Source organism: Brassica napus, unplaced genomic scaffold, assembly GCF_020379485.1.
Source record: "Brassica napus cultivar Da-Ae unplaced genomic scaffold, Da-Ae ScsIHWf_763;HRSCAF=1102, whole genome shotgun sequence".
NCBI lineage: Eukaryota > Viridiplantae > Streptophyta > Magnoliopsida > Brassicales > Brassicaceae > Brassica > Brassica napus.
This window is the reverse complement of record NW_026016810.1, coordinates 47786-64346: the sequence shown is the minus strand read 5'-3', so window position 1 is coordinate 64346 and position 16561 is coordinate 47786. Positions and strand designations below refer to the sequence as shown.

The window sequence follows — 16561 nt, the reverse complement described above, 5'->3', positions numbered from 1 at the left end:
CTCCTTCATGCTATTCTCATCTTCATCTATCTTCGTCATCTCCTCACCTCCTTCTATCATCTCTCTCTTTGATCATCTTTGATCTTCTTCTATCTTTCACCAAACCCGCTGTTACATTGTATCAGATGTTAAACATTTTAGATGTTGCGGATGTAAAAATGTTTTATAAAAAGAGATTATTTGGAAAAAAAAGAATTCTATACTATTAAAGCACTGTTTTTAGTTGTTGGAGTTATTCAAGCAATGGTCAAAATCTAACTAGTTTTATAAAGAGAGAGAAATATAAAAAAAAGGAGAGAATAACTTGGGGTTATTACTGAATTGTAAATGACTGCGATTTCCATTATAAAGGCAACATTGTGAGTATTCGCATCTTTGTCAAAAAAAAAAAAAATAGAGTATCTGCATCTTAATGCAACATCTATCCAAAACGAACAGACCAAAATCTCAAAATATGGATGCCCAGAATTCAAAAAATAATGAGCAGCACATACAGAAAGATATACCATCAACAGAGGCCAAAAGAGTGTACAAAAACAAATGTATTACGGAGTAAGATTCTCAGATTCTAGCTAATTTGTTGTTGAGAAACAAGAACGAGAAGTCCCTGTGGACCAACCAAAATCTCACTAAGGAAACTCACAAGTCCGAACCAAACCACTGGAGTTACATCGACTCCTGCAAGTGGTGGAATCACTTTCCTCGTCTGAACAAGGATTGGTTCGGTCGGAGCGTACGCCAAAACGTACGGGAACTTGTCAATTGGGAGTTTCGGGTACCAAGACATAACAATCCTCAAAATAAAGAGAAACCCAAAAGCTGATAAGGCAGGACCCAAGATCCCAATCGCGAGCTTTGCGGTTCCTGGATCCAGATCTGCTAGAGATATGTTATGCAAGGCCTCCGAGATTGGTTTTGACGAGACAATACTTGAACAGAGGCTTGTTGTTGTTGTTGTGTCTACTTCGATTTGGGTTAACGATGCTGAAACCACTGGAAGACATGCAGACCGAGTTCGAATGTTGGGACATGACCGTCGAGATTTGGCCTGAAAAATGTATTGAATTCGAGAGATGGTTAGAGAAAACAGGTGAGTTGATGCATCTTGGTCGATTTGTCTCACCAGACTGAGCGCCGGCAAGAAAGGTACGAAGCCGGAGGCTACTGTTGTCATCGCGAACTCTGTACTTGGTGAACAAAAAATGTTGATTTTTGACTCTGTTTTTGATTGAGCGTAAGGTTAAGAATACAGACACGACTCTGAAAATCTGGTGCAGGAGGATAATGCTGACATGGAATATCAGAAGCAAAAGTTTTTTTTTTCTTTCAAGGTAAACAAAAGGGATTTTACCGAGGCAAACAGATTACAAGCAGGATCTTTAACGAGAAATCGTGTGTTGTGCCACTAAATCTAAAATCCAATTCTGAAATATCCCTCTAGTAAAATGGTTCTTTGTGATTTATATTTAATGTTAATTATTATGTTAAAATATATGTTAATTATTACTTAAATAGTCTCGTGGCAAACAAAGAAAGGTGTGGCGATACTACACTCTTATTTTTTTAATAGAATAATATTTTCAAAACTTTATTATACATGTCTCTGATTTATTAATATTTTGTTTGACATATTTAATAATGATAATAATTTATGAAGTAAATATTTTAAATTCAACTAAAATCGGAGAAAATTGTGGTAAACACAATAATTATACATAGTTGACGTTTAAATAATTTTTGGCTAAGAATGAGCGTGTTTTTATAGTTTAAATATGTTTTTAATTAAACATTAATGTCTTCTTTACTTCTATTAAATATAGTTGACGTTTTCTAAATCAAAGTGTAAAATCTGTAAAATTTTAAAATGTATATTTAATAGGATATGAAAAATAGTTTATGTATTAAACGGAGATCCAAAATAGTTCGTGTGTTTAATGAGTAAATAAAAATTAGTTAGCGCATTTTTTAAGAATTTTCTCTTTTACAGTTTAACCACGTGTTTAGTTAAACATTAACATCGTCATCACTTCTTTTAAACATAATACGTCGTCTAAAGCGATGTGTAAAATTTACGAATTTTAAAAGTTTGTATATTTAATAGGCAACAAAAATTAGTTCGTGTATTGAACAGAGATCCAAAATAGTTTGTGTATTTTATTGGCAAATAAAAATTAACTAGGTGTTTTGTCCGCACATGCGAACATAATCATCTTACGAATAATTATTATTTTATATCTTATTAATCCAAAAATCGGCATTATAAACTAATATTTAATTATAAACTGTTTTATATCTTAGTTTTTTAACTTTATAATAAAAATATTGTTCTCAGATAGCAACACAATATATATAAGAATTCTCATAAGTTTTAAATATATTTTCACAATTTTCTTATATTAGTTTATAATTAATTATTTAATATAACATATAAATTTAATATTATTAAAATAAAATACGTGTTTTATTATATATAAAATTCATTACGGGTTTTGTGAAAATTAATAAATACTCAGTTAAAAACTAATAACAAGTCAATGACCTATATAAAAGCTTAAAACCTAATAAAATATGATAAATAAGAAAATAGAAATTTTAATATAACATATAGATTTAAATATTATTAAATCAAAATTTGTTGTTAATTATATATAAAATTCATTACGGATATTTTTTTAAATTAATAAATTAGTGATTCAGCTAAAAATTATTAATAAATCAATGACTAAGCTAAAACTTAATAAAAACATGACAAATAAGAAAAATTGACTAAAATCATGGAAAACATGACAAATAAACAAAATCAAAATAATTATATATCTAATTACATATGTTATAGTTATATTATTTAAATTAATAAATTATGGACTCAACTCATTATGGATTTTGTGAAAATTAATAAATACTCAGTTAAAAACTAATAATGAGTCAATGACCTATATAAAAGCTTAAAACTTAATAAAATATGACAAATAAAAAAATAAGAATTTTAATATAACATATAGATTTAAATATTATTAAATAAAAATTCGTTTTTAATTATATATAAAATTCATTACGAATATTGTTTTTAATTAATAAATTAGTGATTCAGCTAAAAATTATTAATAAATCAATGACTAAGCTAAAACCTAATAAAAACATGATAAATAAGCAAAATTGACTAAAATCATGGAAAAACAAATAAGCAAAATTGACTAAAATCATGGAAAACATGACAAATAAACAAAATCAAAATAATTATATATCTAATTACATATTTTATAGTTATATTATTTAAATGAATAAATTATGAACTAAACTAAAAACTATTAATAAATTAATGACTCAGTTTAAATCTAATTAAAACATGATAAATCAGCAAAATTACTTAAAATCATGAAAATCATGACAAATTAGCTAAATCACTTCATAAATAATAGTATAGATCTGTGCATTTTTAAAGAATTTTTTCTTTGGATAATACTAAACAGTCTCACACAATTTTATCCTTGGATTCAAATATCGTACATAAATTGTCTCACCTAGGAACGATATATTAAGGGGGGTGATTGGTAGTTGCTGTAGGTGCTGTCCACAGCCCTATTTATTTCCACAGCACCAAATTCAGAGCAATCAAGTTTTAAATTTTTTTTTGAAACCACAGCTCTTAAAATATCCTACAGCTGTACAAGTGCTCTGCAGAGCCAAATATCCAAAGCAATTTTTTAGTGCTTCAATAAAATTCTACAGCAATAAAATCTAAAGCCACAGTAAAAAGTCAACAGATTTTTTTCTACAGCAAAATATTTAAAGCTACAGCCATTACCAATCGGACCCTAAGTTAACGAAAGAGACTAAATCTCGAACCCCACATATTCGTATATTTTCTTAATTGTTTTCGAACGTTTCACCGCCTTATATTATCCTTTTTAACTCGTTTTTTTTTTGTAATTTTCAATCTAGATTCCCATGCTATTTCATGGTGATGGCTGCTATTAATTTTTTTTTTGCATTGCTAGTGTTTGACAAAGAGAGAACCTCATGGTAACAGCTGCTGCTTGGCATCACTTGGTTCATATTTTTGTTCAAAGAAAAACAAAGCTTACTAGTTATTACAATGTCTTGTTTTAGAAGTTTCTAAGCAAAACCTAATTTGCTTGGACTCTTGAGAAGGAGAGAGAGACTTACACTCATGGCTTTTTCTTGGAGTGTCTCTGGGAAAAGTTCTTTAGCCTGGAAAAGCCGTCTATGAGGAGATCCAGCTCAATCGCAAAAGTGATACGTAGCCAGTTCTTGAGCCCAACAGCCTGACCTGCAAGAGCCTCATTGATTATCTTAACTGCCCGTAACTGTCAACAAAGCTCGTTAACAAGATTACTATATTTTACCTGGTAGGATGATCAACGATTCCTCTTTAGCCAGCTTGCAGCAGAAATCCAAATCATCACTGATATCTTCGAGTAGCGACAGGTTTAGCTTCACCTGCACCGATAAACAAATGGATTAGCCTCTGAGATTGAGCTTTGACTGATGAGTTAACCTGATTGCCTCAGTTCTTTACCATCGTGAACATGGACCCCTCGGGTTTGCTGGGGCAAGTGATGCAAGGGATCTTCATAATCTCTTCATAACAAATCTCTGCACATTCTCTCATCTTTTCAAGTTTCACTGAGAAGAATTCTTCTTTCGTATTCCCAAGGATCTCAGGAATGGCACCCTGGCTCAGATGAAAAAAAAAAAGAAAGAAAAAATCATGTTTCCTAACAGAGATATGTGTTACAACACCAATGCATCCCATCAATATACCTGAATGAACGTTACAGCGTCCGTTGAAATGTTGATGACGTTGGTAAGAGACTGAACAAACTAATATATAAAAGACACAGAAGTTATATCACATTCACATACAACCAAAATGTAAATCAATTGCTAGGAAACAAACCCCAGAATCTTTCATGATGCAATGAGGGTCAAGAGTCACCATCCAGCCAAGTCTCCAGCCTGGAACAAACCATCTTTTCGATATGGCGCCTAACAAAACTACAGGCACTATCTCTGCAAACTCTGCCATGGACACAAATGGTTTATCCCCAAATGCATAATGGTCATAAACTTCGTCTGCGATCAAAAGTATTCCAAGCTTGCAAGCTGTCTCTGCAATCTTCATCACCACCATATACCAAAAATGAGTAAAACTTTGCGATTAAAAAAAAAACCGGAAAAGTGAGAAGCAAAGTGCACACCTTTTGAAGATGTTGGCGGGAAAAAACGTTTCCACAAGGGTTGCAAGGGTTGACAACAACTATAGCTACGGTTTTGTCGTCTGCAAGAGCTTCAACAGCATCGAGATCAACATCCCAACCATTTTCTGGTAGGAGGTCGAAATAACGAACCTCTAGCTGACTGAAAGACGCTCTGGAATCATACATGGGGTAAGTGGGCCTAGGCAGCAGAATGTTGGCACCAGGATTTGCGAGTGCGGAGATCAAAATCTCAATTGCTTGCAAACAACCAGAAGTGATATGAACATCATTTGGAGATATCTGGTAAGAGAGATCGCGAGAGAGGTACTCTGCAACAGCTCTATTTGAAGGGGAAAAAAGAGAAACACAAAGTCATCAAGATTTGAATTCAGACAACAACAGACCCTTAAGACAAGACACCCTCGAATAATGATATGGCGCCTAACAAAACTACATGCACTAAGACAAGAACCTTAAGACAAGAACATATAAAAAAGGAAAAAGAAGAGGAAGTAATCTTACTTCCTAGCGACAGGAATACCGGAAGCAGAAGAATAGTTGTTAAACTTGGTGGAGCTAACAGCGTCGCAGATGGCTTTAACAGCTGATGGATCAGTACTGAATCTCGGGAACGGAGAAGGGTCGCCATGTCCGAGGGCGATGACGGGTCTGGTGCCACCTTCGTCGAGATTACTGATTAAGGTATTAAGATACTCACGAATGCTTAAGGAGCTTGAACGTTCGACCACCTCGTTGGCTCCGAAGTTCCATCGCTTGGCTCCGATTTCACCCATCTTTTTTTGTCGGAAACGTAACACAGAGGAACTGAAGCTAAGGTTTTGTATTTTTGTTTGTGATATGTGACTGGCATAGAAGATTCTCTTCCCCAAAATATCTAATCCATAAAATCAAAATATAAATTAATTAAAGGGTTTTTTTTTTGTCAACATTCTGGATTTTATTAAATTCCAGCAAGTAAAGAAGAGTACAATTGAGCATCGACGTAACACACACGCGTCAGCTTAAGAAAAAAAAGAAATACAATACGTGTTCAAAATTTAACATGCAGATCTGAAAACTGTATCTCCGGCGCCCGCCAACGAACCACCCCTGATTGAAGCTACAGCTCCTCCATCACCATATTGCATCCTCTTTACTTTGCACTCTTCAACCTCCAACTTTCGCTCAATCCTTTGCTTGTGTTCAGAAAACTCCATGTCCATCGAATAATAACTCTAAGATAGATCGATTGACCAAACAAGAGATTTTTGCTAGACCATCTTCAATATAGAGAAGATGCCAGCTTTGCCAAGTCTCCGTTAAAGCCAGCCGAAATCAAATTCCACATCACCGCTTCCTTTCCGTTCAGAGACTTTACTAGAGCCATCTATTGGCTTCTCAAACAGAGAGTGAAGATCGATTCTTTCAGAAAAGGATTAAGTGCAAATCACAATTTAATGCGAAAGAGGAGAAAATAAACTTTTTTTAAACTCAAAACAAATAGGGAAAGATAAACATGAAGAACAGTCCCAATTTGTTTTGATTATGCACAACAAAATCGCCAAGCGAAGAGTAAATCCGATAAGCTGAAATTTTAAGAAAAATAGCCAAAGGATTGAGCGAAAAAAGATATTACATCTATGCCTGGCCATTCGGAGTCCCAATCGAGTTTCGGTTTAGTCCAATCGGGTTTCGGTTTTTCGGGTTTATCAAAATCAGCCTTATTCGAATTATATTAAAATTCGGTTCGGGATCGGTTCGGGTTCTATCGAGTTCGGGTCGGGTTTAATAAATCTTTAAAGAACCGGTATAACCCGATGTACTTTCGGGTTCGGGTTCCAATCGGTTTAAATGTACCTGATTTATATCTACTTTGTAACCAAAAAGTAACTAAAATCGGTTCTTTGGTTTTAAAGTACTTGATTTCTACCTATTTTGTAACCAAAACATAAATAAAATCGGTTCAAAAAAAAGAAAGGAACATCAAATGTAATCATTCAAAATCAAGTAAAAGGTAAACATAGTTATTGATCGAAAGAAAACCAAATAAATGAAAACATGAAACGAAAATCAAGTTCTCATGAAATGAAAAACATTATTCAATGAAAAATAAAACCCAAATCTAAAAACTTCAACATTCAACCGCCACCTTCAACCATCAATCTTCATATAATATATAATTATTTTAGATGTTCAATATATTTTGAATACATATTAGGAATTGAGATCATGTTTGGTACAAGTTCTTTTTGGAAATTTTGAATGTTTCGGGTTCTATCGGGTATCCATTTAGGTTCGGATTCAGTTCGGATAATACCCATAACCCGAAATACCATAAAACAAGATCCATTCGGTTTTTATGTCGGGTTCGGTCGGTTTGGATTCATTTTTATCGGTTCGGGTTCGGTTCGAGTTTTCGGATTCGGTTTATTTGTCCAGCTCTAATTACATCAAAAGAAGATAGATGAAATATTGATGTCTGTGAACAGGGAAGAAGAGGGATAATTTTTTTTTTTTTTACATTGGATAATTATGCTATTACAACTATCAGAAATATTACAAACGATTTTACAGCCGATTCAGGCATGACTGTTTCACCTGAGCTGATTCAGGTATGACTGCATCACCTGAGCCGCCCTATGGGATCCACGCTTGACGGTACTCCTTGTGCAATGATGCAGATCTCTTGTAAGTCTTTTTCTCTTTTAATTCGTATAATTTTGTCTTTTTTGGGAATTAAAATCCAGACTTCCTGATATAGAAGCATTAATGAATTCTTAGTTAAACCACTATACCAAAGAAGTTTCCACCCTTTGATGTTAGGAGTTTTCAAGGCTCCTAAGACAAATGTTGTAGTATAAAAGATTGTCGAACCAGTTCTGAGGGATATCAAAGCACTGAGAATGCAAGTACTCACTTAATCTAAGTGCAACCAATGATTTAGATGGGTTTTAAACTACTACTAAACTAGAATGCAATAACAGAATGATACTTTCTTAACTAAGGGAAAAGAGAACTCATGGGCATAGGGATTAGACCTTGGGTGATCAAGTATCGAATTAAGGATGGCAAATGATCAATCAAACTATCAACCTTAAGCCTAGACACAATTCTAAGCAAGCTCTATGTCTAGATGAATGCTCATTTGCTAACATATCTCAAACATCAAATGTCTTTGGTTGAATAATATGAAAGCAATCATTACTAACAAGTCTATTAGCTATCTTAGCATCTTTAACAACAAATGTCTTTGGCAAAGTATACTAAAAGCCTAGGAGAGTTGTCTCGGGCATTTCATCGAACACCTTTCGGGTGAGAAATGCCTAAGGATCAACTTTTGAGTGGCCAACTCAGAAGATGCATTATGATTACTCTACTAGCAAGGAAATATGAATGATCTACACTAAAACATCCTAGCTCTAACCTAATCACCCTTAATCTCCCTAACCCATGAATTCAAAAGATGATTACTCACTAATCTCCATGATTCCTCTTAAACCCATATTGGATTTCAGATTAACCATGTAGAGAAATAGATAAGAAATCAACAAGAACACAAGAACATAACAATCAAAATCCAAGAGATCCTTGTGTATTTCTCAATAGATCAAAAGATAAAAGATAATCTGCCACTGGTGGCTACAAAAGATGTTTAAAACATAGGTTTTTGAAATGTAAAAACGTGCATAATGAAATGACCAAAAGGCCCTTAAGTAAAACAGAAATCGAGCAGATAATAGGCGCGGAGCGACCTCGGCATGTCGCTCCGGCAAGTCGCTCCGGCCTTCGGGAGCGACCTCAGTGGGTCGCTCTGAGAGGTCGCTCCAGGCTTCGCTTCGTGTCGTCTCGCCATAGAGACGCGAGCGACCTCGGGGTGTCGCTTTGGGAGGTCGCTCCGAGAGGGGTGTGAGATGCGAGCGACTTCGTGGTGTCGCTCCGGGAGGTCGCTCCGGGCTCGTTCTCGCGTCTCCGAGTGATGAAACCGCGAGCGACTTCTCCCTGTCGCTCTGGTAAGGTCGCTCCAATAGGGAGGTCAGAGCGACTTGGTGGTGTCGCTCCGGACTGGTCGCTCCATGCCTTGCTCGCCCAATGACCACTCTAAACACTCCTTTTGAGCTCCAAATGCACCCAAATGTCTCCAGAAACTCCATGTGGTACTCAAATACCTGATAGAGACATATGTATGCAAAATGCAACCTAAACATGTCTAAATCCTAATCTATATGATGAAAATGTTTATGAATGAATGGATAAAACAATGTAAATATGCAAGATATCAACTCCCCCAAACTTGTTCTTTTACTTGTCCACAAGTGAACTTTCTAGAACTCATAGGGAGAGAGGTTGAAGGTGGGAGCACATAGCCAAAAGAAACACAACTAGCACACTCTCTTATTACACTCTAGCTTCTCTAGGCCTATCTTAACTCTTTTTGTTCTTACACTCATCATCAAGCATCCACACATTCAAATCAACCAACTCTCACATTCATTAAGCACAAAACATCAGGTGAATTCTTGCAAATGGTCAGTTGGTCCAAGTCATTTGGTTGGGTAAGGGAAGGCTTTTATTCAAGTGATTCAAGAGGTTCAAAACATATGATCTTTAAGGTGGTTTACTCTCAAAACAAGTAGCCTTGACATTGCACATAATATATCTAAGAAAGGGACCAACTCATGCATACAATGCTCAATCTCCATTGTTCTACCCTTTTCCCAAACATACAATTACACAATCATTCCCAAATGTCAAACCCAACTCACATCTCTCACCAAAAGATCCTAAGAACTTTAACTCTTTCTCTTTGAAATCTACAAGGGATTTTTCACAACCTCAAAACATTTCTTAGCTCCTAACAACTTTGCTAGCCCCCTTTTCTTTCTTTTCTTTTTTTTTTTTTTTTTTCTTTTTTTTTTTTTTTTTTTTTTTTTTTTTTTTAGGTTGGGGGCCAAGACTTTTCAAAACTAGAGCTAGAGGTTCTCTACTTATCCCATAAAACAATTCACTTAAGCACAAAGAGTCTATCCTTTTTATTTTTCATTTCTCCCAAATCATAATCACAACACTCACCCCCCACCTATAGCTAGACAATAGAGTGTCCAATCTAGCAAAAATGAAGATCAAGCATTGTCGTTCCCGATACTCTCAACATTATGCACATGTAAGACTTTCCGAAGAAGGCCTCACTCATCAAACAATGAAAGCTTAAAAGGAAGGAAAGGTTTTGGGAGTGGTCTACCACTAGAGTTTGTCAAAAAGATTGGCATAAAAGATGTGACAACTCAAGTGTGTATAGCCATGACTCAGTACACAAGGGACCATGAGCAAGAAGCATTAAGTTCGTTCAGTTCAAATAAGGTTGTAGTTGGCTTCAAAGACTGAGTTTCAGCAATCAACAAGTTTCAGGAAGAGTTTTCAAGGCTCGAAACATACAAGTCTTTTTGAGAGGTGCAAAAGCTACTCAGGTGCAACGTAGTGTTCTTTACAAGGCATTCAAAATCATTGCTCCCAATGCAAGTGAATGCAACCTATATGCTCTAGACTCTCCTAAAAATGCAAATGATGCAAACTAAATGATTGTTTTTTTTTTTTTATGCAAATAGGTATGCAATGCATGACTCAATGAAACAACATCAAAGCAAACATGATCAAATACTTGGTACCTCCCCCAAACTTGAGTTACACAGTCTCTGTGTCGTCAAGTAGAGAGAGATACCGAAAAGAAGACTAATATGCAAAAATGAAATGGTATATACAAGGGAGTGTGGTGGGTTACCTTCTATAGGGAATGAGTAGAGGGAGATGCTCCCTCCTCGTCGTCCTCAGGTGGTAACTCTTCAAGGTGCTCATCAGCAGGAGTGCCCATCTCTTCAATGTAGAAGGCTTGCCCGAACACAGTTGGTTTCCTCATTTTCCTCTTGATGTCAAAGTGGAGGATGTTCTCTTTACCCAAATGGAGATCAATCGTGCCCTCCTTCACATTAACAATAGCTCCTGCTGTAGCTAAGAATGGCCTTCCTAGAATCAATGGATCTTGAGCCTCCTCACCCATCTCAAGCACCACAAAATCTGTAGGTATCTCATACCTTCCAATCTTCACAGGGAGGTCCTCTAAGATGCCCACAGGATACTTCACTGAACGATCAGCTAACACCAGAGAGAGTCTACACTTCTTGTACTGAGTGAATCCAAGCTTCTTTGCAACAGACAAAGGCATCAAGCTGACACTAGCTCCCAAATCGCAGAGACTTTTCTCAAATACCATAGGTCCAAGAGCACAAGGTAGTGTGAAGCTTCCTGGATCCTCTAATTTCTCTGGAACATCAAGCCTCTGGATGATGGCATTGCACTCATGGGTAAGAATCATCATGCCTTCCATCTCCTTCTTCTTTGCAGCTACAACATCTTTCAGGAACTTGTTGTATTGAGGAATCAACATGAAAGCATCGATGATGGGCATTGCAACCTGAGCTTCACTCATTTGCTTCTCAAACAGAGCCTTGTATTTCTCTAGCAGCTGCTTCTTGAATCTACCAGGGAATGGAAGTTTGGGTTCATAGGGAGGAGGAACAAAAGAACTTTCACTTGCTGGAGTAACAACTTCACCATCTTTTACTGTCTTCTTCTCTTCCCCAACCTTTCCTTTACCTTTGGCTTCCACTATCTTCTCCAAGATCTCGTCATTGATCTTCTCATCAACAATCACCACTTCATCATCTATGTTGATGGCAACCCCCTCACCTAGTTTCTCAGCATCCTTGGTGAGGGTTTTAGGAGGTAACTGCTTACCACTCCTAAGGGTGATAGCTTTGGCCTCCTTGGGGTTTTGGTCAGACTTTCCAGGTAGAGATCCTTGCTGGCGATTCTGGTGAGTGTTCATGGAAGCAAACTGATTCTCTAAATTCCTGACTGTAGAAGCAAGGTGTGAGAATTTGTTGTTGAGCTCATTGTAGCTCCCATCAATCTTGGAATGAAGGTTCTTCAACTCATAACCAACATGCTTCTCACTTCTAGTCTGAGACTCCAAGATTTGTTTCAGTAAGGTATCAGTGCTGCTCTCTTGAGGAGCAGAGGAACCAGACGAGGGGTTTTGCTGAGGCTGATAGCTGCCTTGCTGGTTGTTTCTAGGCGGATAACCACTCTGTTGGTTGTTGGGATAGGATTTCTGTTGGTAGTTGTTGTACTGAAAGTTGGGCTCCTTTTTGTACCAGCTACCATTGTTGTTGATGAAGCACAACTCTTCCTGACCTTCCAAACCCTCAACCTCATTGACAGCAAGTGGATCTTCCTGCTTGGAGTTACCAACAAACTTCAGCTGCTCTTGGGTGGCTTTTTCAGCAATGAGTAGGTCGATCTTGTCTTCCAAAGCTTTGATCTCTTTCCTCGTCTGCTTATCATCTGTTCTACTGCCTCTGTCGTGGTCTCCACTGTAGACTGCATCACTCTTTACCATGTTGTCAACCAGCTCTTCTGCATCCTCCTCAGTTCTCCCCAAGAAAAACCCATTGCTAGCTGTATCCAGTCTGGCTCTGTACTTAGGAAGAGCACCACGGTAGAATGTGCTCAGCAAGCTCTCCTTAGAAAAGCCATGGTGTGGGCATTGAGCTTGGTAGCCCTTGAATCTCTCCCAGGCTTCACTGAAGCCTTCCAAGTTCTTCTGTTGAAAGCTGGAAATCTCGTTTCTCAGCTTAGCAGTTCTTGAAGTAGAGAAGAACTTCTCCAAGAATGCTTTCTTGCAGTCATCCCAAGTGGTGATGGAGTCGCTGGGTAGAGACTTCTCCCACTGACGTGCCTTATCCCCCAAAGAGAAAGGGAATAGCTTGAGCTTTAAGGCATCTTCGGACACACCATTGGTTTTTGACAACCCACAGTAGCTGTCGAACCTGTCCAAGTGATCAAATGGATCCTCTAGAGCCAAGCCATGATACTTGTTGTTCTCGATCACGTTGAGGAGTCCTGATTTGATCTCAAAGTTGTTGGCTGCCACAGCGGGTGCTCGGATTCCCAATCTATGACCATGAATGTTGGGGCGGTCGTAAGTGCCAATGGGTCGAGCTGCTCGCTGTTGGTTTTGAGGTATGTCTCCCATATCAGTATCCAATCTCTGCAAGTGAGCCTGTTGCTCTTCTTCTCTTCTCTTTCTAGCACACTCTCTCTCTAAAGCTCTGATGTCTGCAGCTCTTGGAACTAGGTTTGATGGACCCCTGCTCCTCAAGTTCATACACCTGTAGATTAAAGGGAGGTGAAGAAGAATCAGTAACAAAAGAAAATAAAAATGACTTAGTCTCAAGCAAGTGACTAAATCTCAATGTTTAAATCTACTCAGAATTTGGCAACGGCGCCAATTTGATGTTAGGAGTTTTCAAGGCTCCTAAGACAAATGTTGTAGTATAAAAGATTGTCGAACCAGTTCTGAGGGATATCAAAGCACTGAGAATGCAAGTACTCACTTAATCTAAGTGCAACCAATGATTTAGATGGGTTTTAAACTACTACTAAACTAGAAAGCAATAACAGAATGATACTTTCTTGACTAAGGGAAAAGAGAACTCATGGGCATAGGGATTAGACCTTGGGTGATCAAGTATCGAACTAAGGATGGCAAATGATCAATCAAACTATCAACCTTAAGCCTAGACACAATTCTAAGCAAGCTCTATGTCTAGATGAATGCTCATTTGCTAACATATCTCAAACATCAAATGTCTTTGGTTGAATAATATGAAAGCAATCATTACTAACAAGTCTATTAGCTATCTTAGCATCTTTAACAACAAATGTCTTTGGCAAAGTATACTAAAAGCCTAGGAGAGTTGTCTCGGGCATTTCATCGAACACCTTTCGGGTGAGAAATGCCTAAGGATCAACAACTGAGTGGCCAACTCAGAAGATGCATTATGATTACTCTACTAGCAAGGAAATATGAATGATCTACACTAAAACATCCTAGCTCTAACCTAATCACCCTTAATCTCCCTAACCCATGAATTCAAAAGGTGATTACTCACTAATCTCCATGATTCCTCTTAAACCCATATTGGATTTCAGATTAATCATGTAGAGAAATAGATAAGAAATCAACAAGAACACAAGAACATAACAATCAAAATCCAAGAGATCTTGTGTATTTCTCAATAGATCAAAAGATAAAAGATAATCTGCCTCTGGTGGCTACAAAAGATGTTTAAAACATAGGTTTTTGAAATGTAAAACGTGCATAATGAAATGACCAAAAGGCCCTTAAGTAAAACAGAAATCGAGCAGATAATAGGCGCGGAGCGACCTCGGCATGTCGCTCCGGCAAGTCGCTCCGGCCTTCGGGAGCGACCTCAGTGGGTCGCTCTGAGAGGTCGCTCCAGGCTTCGCTTCGTGTCGTCTCGCCATAGAGACGCGAGCGACCTCGGGGTGTCGCTTTGGGAGGTCGCTCCGAGAGGGGTGTGAGATGCGAGCGACTTCGTGGTGTCGCTCCGGGAGGTCGCTCCGGGCTCGTTCTCGCGTCTCCGAGTGATGAAACCGCGAGCGACTTCTCCCTGTCGCTCTGGTAAGGTTGCTCCAATAGGGAGGTCAGAGCGACTTGGTGGTGTCGCTCCGGACTGGTCGCTCCATGCCTTGCTCGCCCAATGACCACTCTAAACACTCCTTTTTGAGCTCCAAATGCACCCAAATGTCTCCAGAAACTCCATGTGGTACTCAAATACCTGATAGAGACATATGTATGCAAAATGCAACCTAAACATGTCTAAATTCTAATCTATATGATGAAAATGTTTATGAATGAATGGATAAAACAATGTAAATATGCAAGATATCACCCTTGCATCAAATTAAAGGGCTTAAATTAAAATTATTGGGATATGACAAATTGCATCAAAACTCCCTTAAATTATTAGCAAACTGACAACAATTACAATACTAAAAGCCAGATATCCTGAAATTTTAGCATGTCCACGTCCCCAAAGAAAATCAACCAATGGGAAGTTGTTTTTTTGCCACATCACACACGGATGTGACACGTGTCTCTTCTTTAAATTTTTTTTTGGATTCGTGACTTCTATTGGGCTCATACGGGAAAGGTTTTGGCCCGTTAAAAATTGGTTCTTTCGTCCACGATGCGTTGTTCCTAGGGTTCGTCGTATTTCCTCGAAGCTTTGATAAGTTCCAGCAACAATGAATGCGAGTGAGACGAATGTTGCGAAGAAGCTCTCTGTCAAGCTTTGATTTGTCGTTTTGTCTTTGGTTCTTATCGGTGACGTTACGAGATTTCTTGATTCATCCCCTTTAAGAAAATTCTTAACTCCATCAAGCACGATGTCTCATTCAATGGGTGGTGGATCTCCACCTATAAAAAGGTCAGCCTTCATACCCTGATCATCATCCTCACACTTCCTGACAGTATAAACTTTTTTAACACATTTTTTTATAGAAATTTTGATCGAGTTCAGACATTGAAACAAAGTTGATCTCAGCTGATAATGGCAAGGAGACTCCAACTTCTTTGATTCTTACAACTTCCAATTCAAAGGTTTTTTATTTCACAATCTTTTTCTCTTGCCTCTGACTATAAAAAAGTGATCTTCTTTATGGATTCGTGATAGTTTAGTCCAAGATATTCTCTTGATATGTTTGATTTTGTGTTTGTGATCATGTTTCGAGAGAGATTGTTGGACCCAAGAGAAGCAAGCATGATTAAGCTGGAAGCAATAAAAAACTTAACGGAGACGTGTATGTGGGATATCACAATGTTGAAGGTGTTTCTTAGATGCATCAATGTGGTTAGCTCCAACACGATCGTAGCCAGTTGATTGGTAGCCTTGAGGTGTCAATCGATACAAAGCTTCAAACATCCAGTGTGAAGATTGACAGTGTTTATTTTGGCCACTATATCTCTCTAACAATCATGGTTAAGTTATTTGTCACCAACTATGTTTATGCTTGTGTTGGTTGTTGCAAAAGATCTGTTTCTCTAACCCCATAATAATCATTTCAGATTTTGAACTGGCATGAGAGGTTAATCCAAGTTCACATTGATCGAGTATGTTGTTATACGCTGATAAAGATTTGATTCCCTTTTTCTATCGCAATGTCTCTTTTAGTATATCAATATATGCGTCTATATTTCTACTTCAGTGACCCATAATTTTATTAGTCGGCAGACCGTTGCTGCCTTACTGACTCTAAAAGCTTTGTGCTGACAGGTAAAGGGCATCTGAAGTACTTCTACAATCCGGTGTATACACATTAAAAGTTGGTTAGTATCAGTTTGAGTGGTACTCCATCAGTGGCTCTTCTCTGGGACCCATGCAACAGACCGACTGCTGCAGAGGCTCTGTACGTCCCGT

General features: G+C 37.7%; 2 protein-coding genes and 1 non-coding gene across 4 annotated transcripts; 1 reads left to right on the top strand and 2 right to left on the bottom strand.

Annotated features, from left to right (window-relative positions):
• Nucleotides 1–491: 491 nt before the first annotated feature.
• LOC125605518 (protein COFACTOR ASSEMBLY OF COMPLEX C SUBUNIT B CCB3, chloroplastic-like) lies at nucleotides 492–1580 on the bottom strand. Its single transcript, XM_048775212.1, has 2 exons — nucleotides 1124–1580; nucleotides 492–1048 (listed from the first exon to the last, which is right to left on the bottom strand). Exons 1-2 carry the CDS (start codon nucleotides 1172–1174, stop codon nucleotides 569–571), a joined length of 531 nt encoding a protein of 176 aa, XP_048631169.1. The 5' UTR covers nucleotides 1175–1580; the 3' UTR covers nucleotides 492–568.
• A 2389-nt stretch (nucleotides 1581–3969) lies between these two features.
• On the bottom strand, nucleotides 3970–6092 carry LOC125605521 (tyrosine aminotransferase). 2 transcript variants are annotated; one of them, XM_048775215.1, is made up of 7 exons: nucleotides 5745–6092; nucleotides 5223–5562; nucleotides 4922–5140; nucleotides 4786–4845; nucleotides 4541–4696; nucleotides 4368–4461; nucleotides 3970–4291 (listed from the first exon to the last, which is right to left on the bottom strand). In XM_048775215.1, exons 1-7 carry the CDS (start codon nucleotides 6014–6016, stop codon nucleotides 4170–4172), a joined length of 1263 nt encoding a protein of 420 aa, XP_048631172.1. In that variant the 5' UTR covers nucleotides 6017–6092; the 3' UTR covers nucleotides 3970–4169. The 2 variants fall into 2 exon arrangements, with proteins under 2 accessions (XP_048631172.1, XP_048631173.1); XM_048775216.1 differs by having other exon boundaries at nucleotides 3970–4286.
• A 6713-nt stretch (nucleotides 6093–12805) lies between these two features.
• On the top strand, nucleotides 12806–12912 carry LOC125605522. The gene has a single exon (XR_007336995.1). It is a non-coding gene; the product is annotated as a small nucleolar RNA R71 (small nucleolar RNA).
• Nucleotides 12913–16561: the final 3649 nt, after the last annotated feature.

Excerpts from the sequence above, each read along its gene's own strand:
- LOC125605518 (XM_048775212.1), bottom strand. The coding sequence starts at position 1,174 with ATGACAACAGTAGCCTCCGGCTTCGTACCTTTCTTGCCGGCGCTCAGT. Across the intron at positions 1,049-1,123 it reads TCTTGCCGGCGCTCAGTCTG|GCCAAATCTCGACGGTCATG; the intron begins GTGAGACAAATC and ends TACATTTTTCAG.
- LOC125605521 (XM_048775215.1), bottom strand. The coding sequence starts at position 6,016 with ATGGGTGAAATCGGAGCCAAGCGATGGAACTTCGGAGCCAACGAGGTG. Across the intron at positions 4,462-4,540 it reads AGGGGTCCATGTTCACGATG|GTGAAGCTAAACCTGTCGCT; the intron begins GTAAAGAACTGA and ends TTATCGGTGCAG. Across the intron at positions 4,292-4,367 it reads ATCGTTGATCATCCTACCAG|GTCAGGCTGTTGGGCTCAAG; the intron begins GTAAAATATAGT and ends AGGCTCTTGCAG.